Source organism: Vicugna pacos, chromosome 7 (assembly GCF_048564905.1).
Source record: "Vicugna pacos chromosome 7, VicPac4, whole genome shotgun sequence".
In the NCBI taxonomy this organism is placed as follows: Eukaryota; Metazoa; Chordata; class Mammalia; order Artiodactyla; family Camelidae; genus Vicugna; species Vicugna pacos.
The window spans coordinates 48,085,733-48,102,159 of NC_132993.1; the positions used below are offsets into that span (position 1 = coordinate 48,085,733).

Below are 16,427 nucleotides of genomic sequence, written 5' to 3' on the forward strand. Positions count from 1 at the left end.
CTCATTTATTAGCTAAGCAAAGAAAGTCACTTACAGATAGTGAGTTAATTAAATCGTGTTTGATTGCAATAGTGGGAGAAATGTGTTCAGAGAGCATGAACTCAGACAATTAGCCTTTTGATGAGAACAGTTGTTCAAAAAGTTGAGAACACTGACAGCAACATCAATCATCAATTAAAAACCAAGACAGATCATTTTGAGTAGTTTTCCCTGGCTCTTGATAGGTTGACATATGTTATTGATACTGCTCAATATTGTTGGTTTTTTGAGGAATCAATGCTGAGTTTGAAGTGACTGAAAAATTAGCTGCTGTGAATAGTCCATGTGGAACTACAGGTGAGAATATTTTCAAAGAAGTTGAAAAAAAAAACTGTGTGAGTACAAACTGAAGTGTAATCTGCTAAGATGTATTACAGCTCATGGTGGTAAAAATACCTGTAGAAGAAAAAAAGGCTTAGTTGGGCAAATTTACAAAGTTTCTGAAAATGTAAGGTGTTTAAAGCCTATTGTTTTTCATTGTATTATTCATTAGTATTTTGTGGAAAATAAAAAAATTTACCAGACATTATTCGACTAGTGTATTCAATGGTGAAGTTTATTTGCTCATATAGACTTAACCATATTTATTTCCGTTTTTTTCAAAAGTGGAAACTGAATATCTTTATTTGTCTTCCCACACAATAGTTTGAGGGTTTAGTAGTGATAAAGTTTTACTTCAATGTTTTGAGTTCAGGGCTGAGATTGAAATTTTCCTTTACAAGAACCACCATCTTTAACCACTATGGTTTTGGATATTAACTTTTGCTGTAGACTTCATAATGTCTCCTAATGAATTCAACCTAAAATTGTAAGCAAAACAGCAATTATATGCTAACCTTATACTGTGGTAGTAAAGTGACTTCAATGATTACTCACAGTGTCTAACTCATAAGTAATGGTAAGATATTTTATACACTATCCATGCCGAAAAGTTAAATCAAGAAGTGAGGTCACCACTGTCCAGGTAATGCTATCCTAGTTCTATCTAATCAGTCTACTGGGCTTTCTGTATTAATAAACAAAATTTTTATTTCTTGGGGCAATGTAACTATAGTTCTGATGAGAAGAATTCTTAGAACTAACATTGTGTCTGTCAGTGGTATAGCAAGTGTACCCTGTGGTATCAATAACACACTTTCTTGTGGACAACAGTGAGGTAAGACTTTTGAATGATAAAAAGGGGTTGCTAAAACATGCAGAAATACCTTGTAATTTTAGGGACTTTAGTCTCCCAAAGAACCTAAAATGGTCTTACACATTTAATAAAACTACATATTACGCAGAAAACAGTCTGTTGACGGATGTACTGGCAGTAAGTCATTATCTTGGGTTGAAAAAATCAATTAAATTGGCTGTATTCAATCAACTATTTCAGGAATCATTTTGTCCCATAACTTTATTTCACTAACATGTTTTTCTCATGACTCTCAGAGTATTAGAATCCCTAAAAGCAGCCAGGAGCTTACATTTTTGTTCATTAGTAAAGGCTTCAAAGTAGTATTTATCATTATTAATGAGCTATTTTATGAACAGTCACCCTAATACATTTGATAAAATAACATTTAACTGAAATAACATGATGAAGAAACTGAGATAGAATATGTCTTACTTAGGTTGATATGATAGGAAACATGACCCTGAATTTTTGTTTCTTGATTCATCTCTAGTGCAGTTTGTCTTTGTGAGAGAAGAAATAGTGGACAAATAGGATTGGTAAATAATTCTTCCTTTGATTGAAAGAGTATCCATTCAAGTTAGATATGAATCTGCCTATACATGGCAAAGCAAGGGTTTATATGAATTACATGCTGGTAGATACAGTCTCATTCTTGGAATCCTTCTCTGGTTGTTTTGCTTTTTAAATTCTGTAATTTAAAATTTGCCATCAGTGTGCTAGCCATTTAGTCTTTAGCTACTAGTTCTCATTCAATGAAAATGATTTGACTTGTCCAGATGTTATCACGAGACCAACATTTACTAATTGCAAAAGGAAATTTTCAAATGATCAACCAGTAGTATTAGTAAGATGCTTATAAAGAATCACACTGACAAAAATTCTCAGTAATTTCTCTCAATGAGAGACAATGCCATTTATTAGAAACAACTAATGAAAGTTAGGAGAGTGATGTTGATGTTTAGTATTAATTTGTTCTTTTGGTTGAAGTAAATACTTGCTAAAAGAGATGTCTCACATATAATGCAGAGCTGCTAGTAAGAATACCTATGTCATGGGATTTTTAAAAGATCTGAATGATGATAGGTAGTAAAGCAAAGGGAAACAACATTCACATAGCAAAGGGAAAAAAAAGTAAGTTTTGTGGAATGGAGATTCAAAGGGAATTATAGGGATTGATATTTCTGCCCAAAGTAGTGAACCCTGGAATTTCTAAACACAGATGTTGTCATTGAGATAATTCTACTGTGATATGGAAGATTAATGCTATGCTCATTACTTAACTATTAGCTGAAATTCTATCCATCATTTTTTTCACCTATACCAATAAAATAGAGCTCCTCAGCCTACTTTAAAATTTAAATACTGCCTAATGAAATTTAGAGCCTTGTTTTCAAAATTTCAAAAAGAGTTTCAGGAAGAGATGATGATGATGATGCCCCCTTTTCTCTGGAGCTCTTTCTACATCATAAAATTAGTTTTCCATACCAATATCGAAGCATGTGAATATTCAAAACTGTAACCTACTTGTTTTATTCTCTGGTAATATAAACATATCCTTGCATGTATATATTGAACAAAGAGGTCTTGCAAAAGTTACAAAAGTTAGAATAGTGGCCATGTCCTGTGGGAATAGTTTCCAAAAGAAAATACAATCTTGAAGAGCTGTTTTAGTTGACCATTGTTTTGGTAGCAATGCTATAATCAACATTCGGTATTTCTAAACAGAAAAAAATACTTTCAAGACTTTTCTGTTATTCAGAGGTACATCACTGACTTTCCTTTCCTCCCACATGCATGATAAAGAAAAGGGAAAGTCTACTAATTTGCTAGAGTTCTTATTTTAACAAGGAGATAAAAAAATTCTCACTTAAGTTAAAAGTGGGAAATCTTGTTTTATACTCCTTTTTTCAATCATAGTTGAAATCTCCCTTGTGATATAAAGGTTACTTTTATTAAAATAATTGGAAGAAAATTAATAAATTACTCTTTATTTCTTCCATATAACCCTACTCCCTATACTTATTTAAGCATCACTTTGACATACATTGTGCTGGTCAGTCTGTCACTGATTTTGAATATGGTACATAAACATGCTTTTTATTTACACACAATGTGACCAGACATAATCACACATATCTTTTTAACTTGATCTGTATAACAACTAGCACAGAATCATTTCCAGATGTACATATGAATTTAACTTGTTAGGCCTTATGTTTAAAAAATCCTATTCTGGGGGAAGGAAAAACTAAACTTCCCTCTTTTATTAAAACTTAAGTTATGTGTGTGTGCTTTCTTGTTGTTATTTTTTCTTGTCTTACTATTTAATTCTGAGCTGTTTTCTCTAATTCATTCTTGGTATCTTCTTTAGTCCTCTGATTATCCTATTACGTGTTCTGAATCTCCTTTATTTTTGATTAAAATTATCCAGAACTGAAAGGCTTCCTTCTATCTTTCATTGAGAGCTCCTTGTCAGTCCTGAGACTTACCTGGTATCCTTAATGATGTGGGTCATCTCAGCATAGCTCACATATATGCACAGACATGTGTGTATGTGCATGCACGTATACCATATACATAAACTATTTAAAAATAAAAGCAATATACATACTCCTTGAATTTGTGCTATATCTGTGGCTAGTATTGTTGTTAAGGCTCCTGGGCTGTTTTCCTTATCATCAAACCAGGAAATATCCTAGAGAAAAAAGGGAATTAACATATGGTTATCAAAAAGATTCTTCCCTGACTTATTTTGCTGTATTAACTCAGAAGGCCTCCTCACTCACAGGCATTCATTTCTTGTTAATACTATGGATCAAATAACTTTTGTTTCTTACTTTAAAAAGATCAGTATTTAGATACAAATGGAAAAACTTAAGCCCAACAGCTTGGACTCAATACCATGCTACAAAATTGTATAATAATCAGTGCTTAAAATGGTCTTTTTCAACTAGCAAGTAATTTGTAATTTTATTCCACAATTAATTTGTGGAGAGCAGACTCTATTTAAAAAGTAAGGTAATGCAAAACACAGTTCAGAAATATTTCCAAATCTTTCTCTCTAAACTGATAAATGATTTTTAAAAAAGTCTATTTCCTTCTCTTTAGCACCTAGATAGGCAAGATTTTCCCCGACACTTCATATTACCCCCTAGATCTTATAAGCACTGGACATTGTGAGAAGCTAAAAAGGAAGAAAGTCTGCTGTAAAACATCTGCAGTCAAAAAGCATACAATTTGAAGAAAGAGACAGGTCAAAAATACAAGCAATAAAAGCATACTTTTATAACCAATTTCATTTTCAACAGCAAATAGAGACAGCACTTCTTAGCACTTCTCAACCCAAGGAATTCTGATTTCCTTTTATTAGCTATTGAATGTTTCCTCCCATGCACTCAAACCACTTATATCTCTTGTGGACTAAAACTATGTGGAGACTGTCTCTGAAAAATGACTTATTTTTAGTAAATGAAGGGCATAAAGCCACGGTACTGATGATGCCCAGGTTACAAGCTTCTGCCAACTAGAGAAACAAAAGGAGAATAGATAAAAAGCTGTAAATTAGTCATGCAGTCTTGTGAGAAGAAAGCTCCCATGGAGGAATGTGGCTAGGGGGAGTACAACCCCAGCATGACAGCAGTACTCCATAAAGCCCTGCACTGGGAAAGTGTCCCAAAGAGTTTAGGGTCCTAAATGCCTGAAAGACATTTCATAGACATCATGATCTGCATAACATAGTAGCCACTTTGAAAACACAACCCCAGTCAAGAGCCTAACATATCTGGAACATGTATCAGCAATGATAATAACTACAGCACTCTTGATATGGAAGGCATTACCTGTTTTATATCATACACTCAAAAAAAGATACATTTTCTAAATATTTCTATATTTTCACATGACATGGAATACAAAGAATTTTTAGACATAATATCAAGTAAAAGTATAGAAAAGAATTTAGTATTGAATATTACATTCCTAATTCTATAGTAACTTGCTATAATACACAAGGCGAAGGATACATATGTGACTAGTCTTAGTCATTATCTGATGTTCAGTCAGCAAGATATCCAAACTTGCTTTTGAACAAGCCAGCAATTATGTACTCTAGGAATTGTTTTCCAGCATAGACATTATGTGCTAAAACACTTAACAGAGTTTCTGGAATGTAGCTGGTATTAAGTTAAAATTAGCTTGCTTCTTCTCTTCCTGGTGGTAAAATGATTATAAGTAAGGCTATCAGGTTTTTTTTTTTTTGATACTAGTAAGCGCATTTTTTTCCTGCCAATGATTCCATTAGAAATAAAAAATTACAGCAGCACTATGATCAAGTGCTTGGTATGACTTTTCACATTTTATCATCACAACAACCCTATGAGGTAGGTAATATGATTATCCATATTTTTATAAATGAGGAAACTGAAGTACTGAAAGATTAAGTAACTTGCCCAACACCACAGCTGGCAAGTACTGAGGCCAAAGTTTGAACCCAGGCAATCAAATGCTAGAGTTTTTAATCAACCATCCTGTTCTGCCTCCCATTTAACTGAAGCATTATAGTTGAGTTTCATTACTTGTTTCTCCTGACTCAGGACTTGTTACCTCAAATCCTTTTGGAAATAGCTTCTTGAGATCTCTTAGTGATCACAACTTATGATTAGAAGAACTTCTCCCCCCAACCCAGAAGCCCTAGCCAACCCAATTTAGACAGAAATAGGCAAAAATAAACTTCATGTCTTAAAAAAACCGAACAGATCTACAGGACAGTATTTATCACTAAGAAATATAAATTAAGCTTTGAAACACAATAAGCAATGGATTATTTACAACGACTGAAGTCAGCAACAATTAGAACATTCTTTTCAACTGGAAGGATCTCAAGTAATCAAATAAAATATAGATTTTATACCTACAAAAAGACCACACCTGATTCCTTAAATACCTCTACCTCAAATGAGGTTTCAAAATGGTTATAAAAAGCACTGCAAGTCTCGGCATGTTTTCTAAGCCTTAAAAAATCTTATCTTAGGGAAAAAACCAGGTAGTAAGAGTTAGGCAAAACTGCACATTAGGAACTTCCCTTACTAGAGAAAGGAGTGAAATTGGTAAGGTATTTATGAAGAAAAGGTCAAATATATAACTCCTTTCTTTTCTTCCAATTAAAAAAGCAAGGAAGCAAGAAGAATGCTGAAGAATGAAGGGGGAAAACAAATGATAAGTTGAAAGGGGCTAAGTTGGATTTATGGGACTATTTAATAATATCTGCTGAATAGCAGAGTTTCTCTCTGTATGTCTTTGTGTGTGCATGTGTTTTGAAGAACCAGAGTTTATGGCTTACAGATTGGTGTATTCTTAGGGGCAGAAGTTACTCTATCCAGGAACATTACTGTCTGGTGTTCACATGGCTAATGCTAGGCAGAGGATCAGTGTCCAGAATCAACCATTAGGATATTGGATTAACAATATCCACTGGTTAAAATGGCTTGTGGACTTGAGACTCCTCCACCAAAGCATCCTGTGAACCTCTAGAAAGGAAGTTCAAAGTGATTCTTGGAAAAGTTAGTTTACACTCTTCCATTTAAAACACCCAGGGAATATTTTCAAAAGTTCCTGGAATTGAAAATAAATTTCACTGAATGTGGAAAAATATAAGTACATTAAAAAAAATGAGCAGAAAGTGTCAACAAGCATGAAATATAATATTAGTTAATTAAAGTTCCACTTTATTTCATCAAAGGTTTGAGGTAAAGATGTAATGTGTTCATAAATAAAAAAGAAAACTAAAGTACAAGTTTAATGTGAGCAAGATGAGATGTGCAAATATTAAATAATTTTATGATCTGTCAAGTAGATTTTTGTTTTTCTGGATTAAGGAGTGTCTCTCATAGGACCTTTTTGAGAGAAGGTGTTAGTCGTCAAATGTTTCAGAGCATCAAGTTGCTAGGGGAAACCTCCCATTTGCTTCATTTTGTATCTTGCAGTTCCCTAAGAGCACATAAAGGCAGAGGAGTTTTGTTACTCAGCAGTCCTTTGAACACTACTGCTAAAAGTCACAAGATGTAAAAACTGGTTTTGACGACTGGGCTGGAGTGACAGTAACTATTTTTGAAAAGAAATGACCCTGGAGGGAAGCTATTTGCTCCTACACGGTGAATTCTGGTGACAGAAAGTGTGGCAAAGGGCTCCAAATGATTACTGGCTTTCAGGGTAACCCAATATACCTCAGCCTCCTGAAGGAATTTTAGAGGTACCAATCTGAGACATTCCTGCCATTTGCCCCTCAGACTTACTTTTCCAGGTTACTATTTGATCCACCTAGCTTTAGTTATTTCACAGGTGTGAATGATTATCTGTGTGTGGCAGGCTAACCTGCCAGCTAGACTGATGTTATCTGAATTCAAGACTCTTCTGATGAGAGCAGAGAGATTGGTTGCTTTAAGAAGTGTGCAGTGAAAACACTTAAGCTGTGCACATGGATAAGAACTACAGAAATTAACTCCTCCTTTTAAAACATGTTCCTCAAGATACCGTAGCTCTTAACTCTCCTTTTTAGATTTAATTAGTCCTCCATGCTGATCCTAGAACACTACATTATACATTAAAAGAAAGATTTGTAAAGATAAATGCAAGCAACAAGGAGTGGACTCTAAATCCTATTTTCTATCAGTTGCATTTTTGAACATAACAATTTTGGACTTGCTTCTATTAGAAAAATATACTACAAGAATTCTGGTAGATGCTGCTTGGGACACAGAATGCTTTTATATGATCAAAGGAAAGATTATGTCAAGAAATCGACTTGAAGAAAAACTAAAAGCTAGAATATTTAAAAACACATTTCAAACAAAATTAGAAAAAAATCAACTAAATACTGACCTGATATAACATGGCTTTAAATGCCAAGTGTCTTAATCTCATGGTTAAAATTTCCCCTGCTCTGCCATAAAACAATCCCTGGAAAACAAACAAAAAAACCTACATTTATTCTTAACTCTCCTTTCTATCTCTTTGTAACATTTGGATACTACATTTACTTATTTATATTTTGTTTAGTCATTATAATTAGTTACTATTTTTAACTTAAATAGGATGACATAAAAAAGTAATCATGTACAAATTTGTTTAATTCATTAAAAGCTTACCTGAATGAAATAACTGACAAAGCAAATAACACCCAAAATGACAAATAGAATGGAATATATTTCTGCATCATGTTTTAATGTGGTTTTATCATCATTTTCAAACATCTGGAAAAGAACAGATTTTTTTATCAGGTGGTTGGAGGAAAAACATTAAAGAAAGTGAAAACACTAAAACGTCTATCCATCAGGATTTTAAAAATAAATTTCAACATAATAATTTGCACACATTTCTGGGAAAAAATTCACCATTATTCGTTCTATCCTCTACATTCATCACACACAAAAAAACCCTCACTGCTAATTTTCTCACTTAAGCTATATAAATACAGCATCAGACAAATGAGTCCTCTAACTCAGTATATTTTAAAAGAAACTGAAATTAGTTTTCTAATTGAATTATTATTTCTAATAACTTCTAATAACTCAGGTTTCTTAATATTTCTCAATTAAAGTACTACCTGTAGTATGAGACCTTTAAACATGTCCCTGGAAATTGTTTCTAAAATTAATAATTATACATACATTGACATCTATGCTGACACAGTGTAGTAACAGTCCAGGAGACTGAAGACAACATGGCTCTAATAAGATCACTGAATCCATCAACTCTCCTAGGTCTCCCAGAACAATCCCAAACTCTTGTTATTTCCTCTCTCTGAGTTGACTGGTAATAAAAAATGGCCATTGTTCAAACCGGTTGAAAGAAGAGTAGTTGTATTTGTCTATTTTATTGCTTCAGTGCTTTAGAATGCTGATACAGCACTAGAGTCAAAATTAGAAAACAAAGCAATTTCTTTACTGATTGCCCAGTCAACAAGGCCCAGACAAACACTTCACAATAGAGGGTGGCTTATCCCCTGAGAACATTAGTTAACCTTTCTATCATGGATTCCACACTAGGGGTGACACACTACATGTTCCAATTTTCCCCTTGCTGGGTCAAAGTACAACAGACCTGTTCTCTCAGGTTACACTTTAAATTTGTTAAAGAGATTATCAGGTTAGTTTTACTTACAGTTACGATTTTTGCAAAGATGATAGAAAATACTGGATGAACAGTTCCATTTAGAATAGAAGCCAATGTCCCCAGAACCACAGAAGACCATTCAGGTTTGTTTAATTTAAAAATTTTTAATAGAGAAACTTCAGGAAGACTTGTCTATAAATAAAAAATCTTAGTTAGAACCCCAGTTTGAGAGCATAATGGAACCTAATGGAGAAGTTAGCCAGTCTTGAATAGATCTAAGATGGAATATCATGCTCTAGCATAGGACAAAATCTAGGTAGAAACTAAGCAGAGACAGAAGGTAAAAGTTTTAGTCACATTTTAAGCTTGAGTTTTGCACTTCTGTGACTAATTCATGGAAACATTTTTTTAACATCTTGGTTAAAAGCTGGTTTGGGAGTTCCCATTTATAAGTAAAATGCCACAATATCAGAGTATGCTTATAATCACCAAGCCTCAGTTTACTCATCTTTCTGAGTTTCCAAGGAAGATAAAAATTTCTATCTTACAGGATTGTTTTCAGAATTATTAAGTCAGTGTTTGCAAAAATAAGTATCCAATAATGTTAGTTGTTGCTGATGCTATTAGAGGAAGGATAATGTTACACAAAATATCAGGTCTTATACAAAGAATGAACATTGCAAGTAGCTCTGATATCTGCCAGCCCCTCCTGGAATCCTTGGAGGGTGCCATGGGCAGGTAGCAGTCATGATGATCAGAGGACAAATAACACAGTAATGATCTCTCCTCGCTCTTGTCTGGAATATACAGGGAATTTATTTCAGAAACTTAAAAAAATCTTGTGAATAGCTTTATGATGAGTAATTATTTTGAATATAAAAGTAGATAGCAAACTTTTAGGCATTTCATATGTTAAAACTTACTCATGTCATTCACTCTTGAAGTAATAAAATTTATGAACTTGATAACCCGAGAAAGTCCTCAGGAGAGACTAGAAAGTAGTTTTTAATTCTTGGTTTAATCTTAGTATGGCAAGTATAATGTAAGCTCTATTGTTTAAACAATAGAACTTTTAAAATTCAAAGTCCTTAAAGTTTATTTTCAGAATGGCTAAGCTGAAATTATATTGGGTTATTTAATAATTGACTATCTATTATCTTTGTTTTTAAAGTTTTCTGAAGATCATCCTCATAAACAGCCTCACTTTTCAGTTAAGTGACTGTCCCACAGAATATATAGAAATTTTAAAAGTTCCATTCCAACTCTTCATGGAGCACTGAACACAGATTTTCTTTTTTGTCAAATTCTTTACAAAATTAGCTCAATTTGTAATGAAACTAGGCTTAACATGTCCCAGGACACAATGCCAGGAAATCACATGTAGAGCCAGTACATGTTGGAGGGCTATCTTGGTTCCATAGAATAATTTATACTTTTGCCTCTAAAAGTACACAACAGATTGAAAAAAATGGGTAGTACTTAAACAATGTTATCAAGGTAGAAAAGAATAAAATGAAATAAGATAGTAACAAAATGAAAAAGTTTAGTAAAATCATGAGAAATCTGTGCTACCTAAATATGCTACAGGTTATATAACATGTTTTAAGAGAATGTGACATAAATTATACATGAAATTATAGGTATTTTGTAAAGAGACAGGAAAGAGCTTAAAATTTAAAACTTAATCTTTCATACAACAAGCTGCACATATTTAAAATGTACAACTTGACAAGTTTAGACACAACTGCATACTTACGAAACCAGCACCACAGTCAACATAATGGTTCTGGGGGGAAGTAATTAGGTTTACTTATTTATTTATTTTCAGAGGAGGCACTGGAGATTGAACCCAGGACCTTGTGAATGCAAAGCATGTACTCTACCACTTGGGCTACACCCTTCCCCTACCATAGTCAATGTAATGAACATATCCACTATCCCTGCAAGTTTTCTCCTGCCTTTTATAATCCCTTTCTCCCACGCCACCCAGCTGCCAGTGCTCTTACCCTATAACAACTGATATGTTTTCTGTTACTATAGATTGTTCTGCATTTTCTAGAGTTCTATATAAATGGAAACATACAGTATATACTTTTTTCATGTGTCACAATTATGTTAGAGTAAAGTTCAGGAAAAGATTTATATTCTATAAACTAGTGCTATAATAACATTTTACATTTAATAAATTCTAAATATTGTAAGGATTGTATCAAAATTCACTGGAGAACATGTGCGTAAAACTTGTTCTCAGTTGAACCATTACCTCTTTACATTGGATGGATTCCTCAGACTTGTCAGCAAAGTCTGACTTGATGCTATTCATAGAGCGCAGAGGAATTGAATTGGTATTTTTTTCAGTAGAATATGCCATTGTTTCCATCTCTTCATCAGCTTTTTTAATATCCTTAAATGAAGAATATACATGTTACCACCAGAATAATGCCTTAAAAATTCAAAGGAACTTTATTAAGCATCCCTCTAAAACTATGTTGCCTCTGTTATTTAAAGTGGTGTATTCTTCATGGGGGTAGTGATGGGAAGGGACAGACTGGGAGCTCGAAATCTGTAGATACTGACAGGCATATGTAGAATAGATAAACAAGATTACACTGTATATAGCACAGGGAAATATATACAAGATCTTGTAGTAGCTCACAGCGAAAAAGAATGAGACAATGCATATATGTATGTACATGTATAACTGAAAAATCGTGCTCTACACTGGAAAATGACACAACATTGTAAACTGACTAAAACTCAATTAAAAAAAAAGTGGTGATTCCTGTGCAGTTCTTGCTGAAGTTTTCAGGATGATAGATACCTAGTAAGTCCAACTCATCCTAAAATGTTAGTGAGTGACAATATCGCACTATGCCTTTTTATCCAAATACCTGTATAATTAATGGGAGAAAACAATGTCTTAATCTAAATCAATTATTCTACTAGCAAGAACAGGTCTTAGCAAAAGGAGTTTTGGAGGAAGATGACTCAAATATACTGTCTCTGACCCCTTCTTCCTAGCCTTTTCTGGAGCTTGTAAATTTATAACATGTAGCTGGCACTTAAATGTGAGGCTGGTCCTGGGCCTGAGAAAGATCTTAGGAGACAGTAACATTTTCCAGGCCTGCCACCTCTGCTCATTTCAAACTGATCAAAAAGAAAAATTGGTAGGACCAGCTCCAAAATAAAAAGAAATGCCAAAGACATCAAGTGAATCTTAAAGACTATTTAAATCACAGGATAGAATGAGGTTCTAATTCTAAACCAGATTGCTCTAAGTTAGTTTTTGTTTTACTTGCTCCTCCAAGAAAAATGAGACCAATTTCAGTGATATAACCGATTTACACGTCTGCTTATCTGAATGTGTTGTGAGTAAACTGTGACTTCCCCATGAAGAGATGGGAGGAGAGGTCAAGACAGAAATGAAGAGCCTAGTTAGGATGATGGGGGCCCAGACCAGAATGAAGCGAGGAGATGGACAAACTTAGATTAAGGTGTAAAGGAGAATATGAACACTGAAGGCTTCCCAGGGAAACTGGGATTCTTTAAGATTAACAACTGCTAATCAGTCATTTCAAAGTCCCAAGAACTTTAACCAGCCTTATAATATCCTAACATCTTTAATCAGACATTCTTTTATGCTATCGCTTTCTTTTTTTCCCTATGAATTTCTCTACCAAGAAGGAAATCTTTTATTTGGCTTTTTTTCCCCAGGAGCTACTTACTTTGTGGCAAGTTTAAAATAAAATTTGACTTCTTCTCATAATAAATTTTTCTAAAGAGATGCTTTAACAGGTCAAAGACCTGAGAAGGCTCCTAGACAAAGGAACAATGATGAGAAGTTTTGGTATGTATATATCTCTACCTGTTTTTATTCCATTTTTACATGGAAACTCACTAGAGGAAACTTGCAGACTCACTATGTTTATAAGTAATTGTACATTCTAGATAGATAATTACAACATTAGTCTATACATGATTATAGTTTATAATCATGGTTTGAACTTTTCTGAAAAGTTTGATTAGATAACAAATGCTAACGTTAAGAATAGTAATATAATAACATTTTTTATGCCAACAATAATTCTAAGCACTTTACATGAATGAACTCATTTAATACTCATTGTAATTCATTAATAGGTTACTATTATTTTTCCCATGCTAGAGATTAGAAAATTGAGGCACAGACAATTTAAACAACTTATCAAGGTCCTAAAACTATTAAATGGCTGAGTAGGGATTTCAACTTGAAGTGTCTCCAGAGCTTGTAACCTTAACCATTCTGCTATGTTGCTTTTTGGTATTGATTTTCTTTTCTTTTAAAAAATTTTAAAAAATATACTTAATTATTTTAGAGCAGTTTTAGGTTCATAACAAAACTGAGCAGAAGGTACAGAGATTTCCCCTATACCCCTTACCTCCACAAACGCACAGTCTCCCCATTACTAACATGGGGTTGATTTTCTTAGCAGCATTAACTTTGTAATACTTATGATAATCATGAATTGTCATAAATTGATTCATTTGGACACTACAGACATAGTGACAAATAAGTGTAGCTTTTTATAAATATTACTATTTATGTAGATATCATGTATGTTATGCTAATTACACAGTATCCAGAATATCAGAGTTGTTCACTGAAAATTAATATTTAAAATGATATTGTTATATCACAATGAACATTATTTTTTAACATTTTTTATTGATTTATAATCATTTTACAATGTTGTGTCAAATTCCAGTGTTCAACAGTGAACATTATTTTAAGTAATCAGAGAGTACTAATCCATTTTGAATAAGGTGTTTTTAATTTTTATACACTTATACCACAAACACCCCATTTTTGTTTCCCTTACATTGTGAAACTCTTATGTGAAACACCTTATAATGGAGTTTTAGTTTAGTTATAGTAAAAAATAAAGAAGTATTACTTCAAAGAAAGATCTTAGTGTAGTTTTTACAAATCTCAAAATAGGGTTAATTTGACTATAGTTGTGTTTTTTTATTGTTACAATGATTTGTTTGAAAATATTGAATTTAATAACTTCGTAAATTATTAAGTATACTATGGAATGAAAATTATGCAAATTTAACTGACAAATTACACCTATATTTTATCTTTAGAGAAAATATGGCCTAATATGAAACAAAATTGGAATCAAGCAGTTTTCAAATCAATGTAAAATTACATTTTCAATTTTTTTTAAAACTATCATTGCTTTATAGGATGTATTTACAAATTCTTCACTATAGCATTGTGAAGAAAGCTAGGGTTTGAAATTTTAAGTCTGATGAGGAGATGGAGGCTCATAACTTACTGAATTTCCTAATTTGTAAAATAATAATGTTGACATCAAACATGTAATCAGATAGTTGAAGAAGTAAAAAACTGAAGAGTTGAGATTAGTTGTCTGTAGAAGACCTCCTGGAAAGAATGCTGCCTTCCAGACTAAGAGAAGAAGGCAGAATGAAGAAGATAGCTAGAGCCTAATTCCTATCATGTACACTAAGGTGCCCTAACAAAAAGCTATGTGAAATTCAGTAGGGTAGGTCACATGGTTTGCAGAAATTTGGATCCTAAAAAACAGGAATTTGTCTTTGTGTCTCCATCATTATCATGCCTCCTCTGATTGCCTAACATGAGCTTTCTAGTCCACCTGTGAGAATGCAATATGTACATGGTATGGACATGTGTCTGCATCCTTTAACTCAGCAGATATTTTTTGAGTGGCTACTGTGTGCCAGGCACTGTATTAGTCTCAACTTTTCCATTATCTGACTTTCATTATCCAACTCTTTTCCATTATTCCCTCAACACTCATTGTTACTTATGGAAGGCTGATCTCCTTTCTGTTTAGTTACAAACTAAGTTCCTTCTTACCTCCATACCATCTAGATTTCTCCTCCTTTTCCACCTCCTACTTCCTTGCCTTCAAGACTTCTTCATGAATCTTTCCATGGGTAATCTACTTCCTCATGTTCCCACCAATTTTGCTTCTTACTTCTATAACTTGTAACATCTGTATGCATGACTTTGCATTTTGCCCCTACAGCTAAGCCTTTAAGTAGAGATTGGGTGTTAAGTGTCTCTGTGTTCTGAAGAAAAGATCACAGTATATATAGAGTATATCAGACTGTTTTGGATCTGCCACATACAAGCTTTGAAGCCTATTTGTAGTGTGCCTGAAACATATTAGGTGCTATGTCTCAATTAGTTCTTTAACTTTCATCATATTATCTAGCACAGTATTGAGGATTTTAGATACACTGAATTTCTCCACTGAGGAACTATAAATAAATCTTGGTTCTTTGTGAAACCTAAGATTATAATTCAGGACTTCTGTATTCTAGCATGGCATGCTCTCTGAAAAGTTTTTAAAACCCCTGCAAATAAAACATTATGTCATATAAACATTACCTGTGACATTGCAAGTGAATAATATAGACCTTGTTTTGCCATTAGTTCAGCATGTGTTCCTTTTTCCACTACCATCCCATCTTTTATGGTCACAATCATATCTGCACTTCGAATAGTGGAAAGTCGGTGAGCTACCATAATTGTAGTCCGACCTCTGCTTGCCTATAAAATAATAAGCATAGAAAACAAACGTAAAATTAGCAGAAATAACAAACTAAATATTCAAGAAAACCTCTAGCAGTAGTATTTAAATATGAGAGTCTTACCTTTGGATATAGAAGTTTGAAAATTTTAATCAATTAGGAAAACCAACATAAATTAAAATAAAAAGAAAGGCAGGAATTCAGGATTCCAAATGGGTGGATTTATAATACCATAATATCTTAGAAACAGACAGAAACTAAAGACCATTTACTCTGAGCCACCTACTAGCTGCCTGGTTATTAGAAACTAAAAGTAGCTAGGAAATTTAAGCTTACTATTTCTCATTTTCTTCATCTCTAAAACGGTGATATTACTTAACTAGTTGGGTACAGATTCAAGATAAAGCATATTTTAAACTTTTTAACAAGTATTATATACACAGTGGAGAAGTACATATAAGTGTCAAGATCAGTTCACCTTTACAAACCAAATACATCCAGATGCACAGCACCCAGATTAAGAAACAGATCAATACCA

General features: G+C 33.3%; 1 protein-coding gene across 1 annotated transcript in view; it reads right to left on the reverse strand.

The window, feature by feature from the left end:
• ABCB5 (ATP binding cassette subfamily B member 5) overlaps positions 1-16,427 on the reverse strand; it is a 114,223-nt gene that overhangs the window by 32,369 nt on the left and 65,427 nt on the right. The window contains exons 17-22 of the mRNA XM_006211710.3: positions 15,747-15,908; positions 11,589-11,729; positions 9,374-9,517; positions 8,359-8,463; positions 8,093-8,170; positions 3,828-3,911 (exon numbers count right to left, since the gene is read on the reverse strand). Of these exons, the coding sequence (XP_006211772.1) occupies positions 3,828-3,911; positions 8,093-8,170; positions 8,359-8,463; positions 9,374-9,517; positions 11,589-11,729; positions 15,747-15,908 (714 nt within the window). The remainder of the gene's footprint in view (positions 1-3,827; positions 3,912-8,092; positions 8,171-8,358; positions 8,464-9,373; positions 9,518-11,588; positions 11,730-15,746; positions 15,909-16,427) is intronic.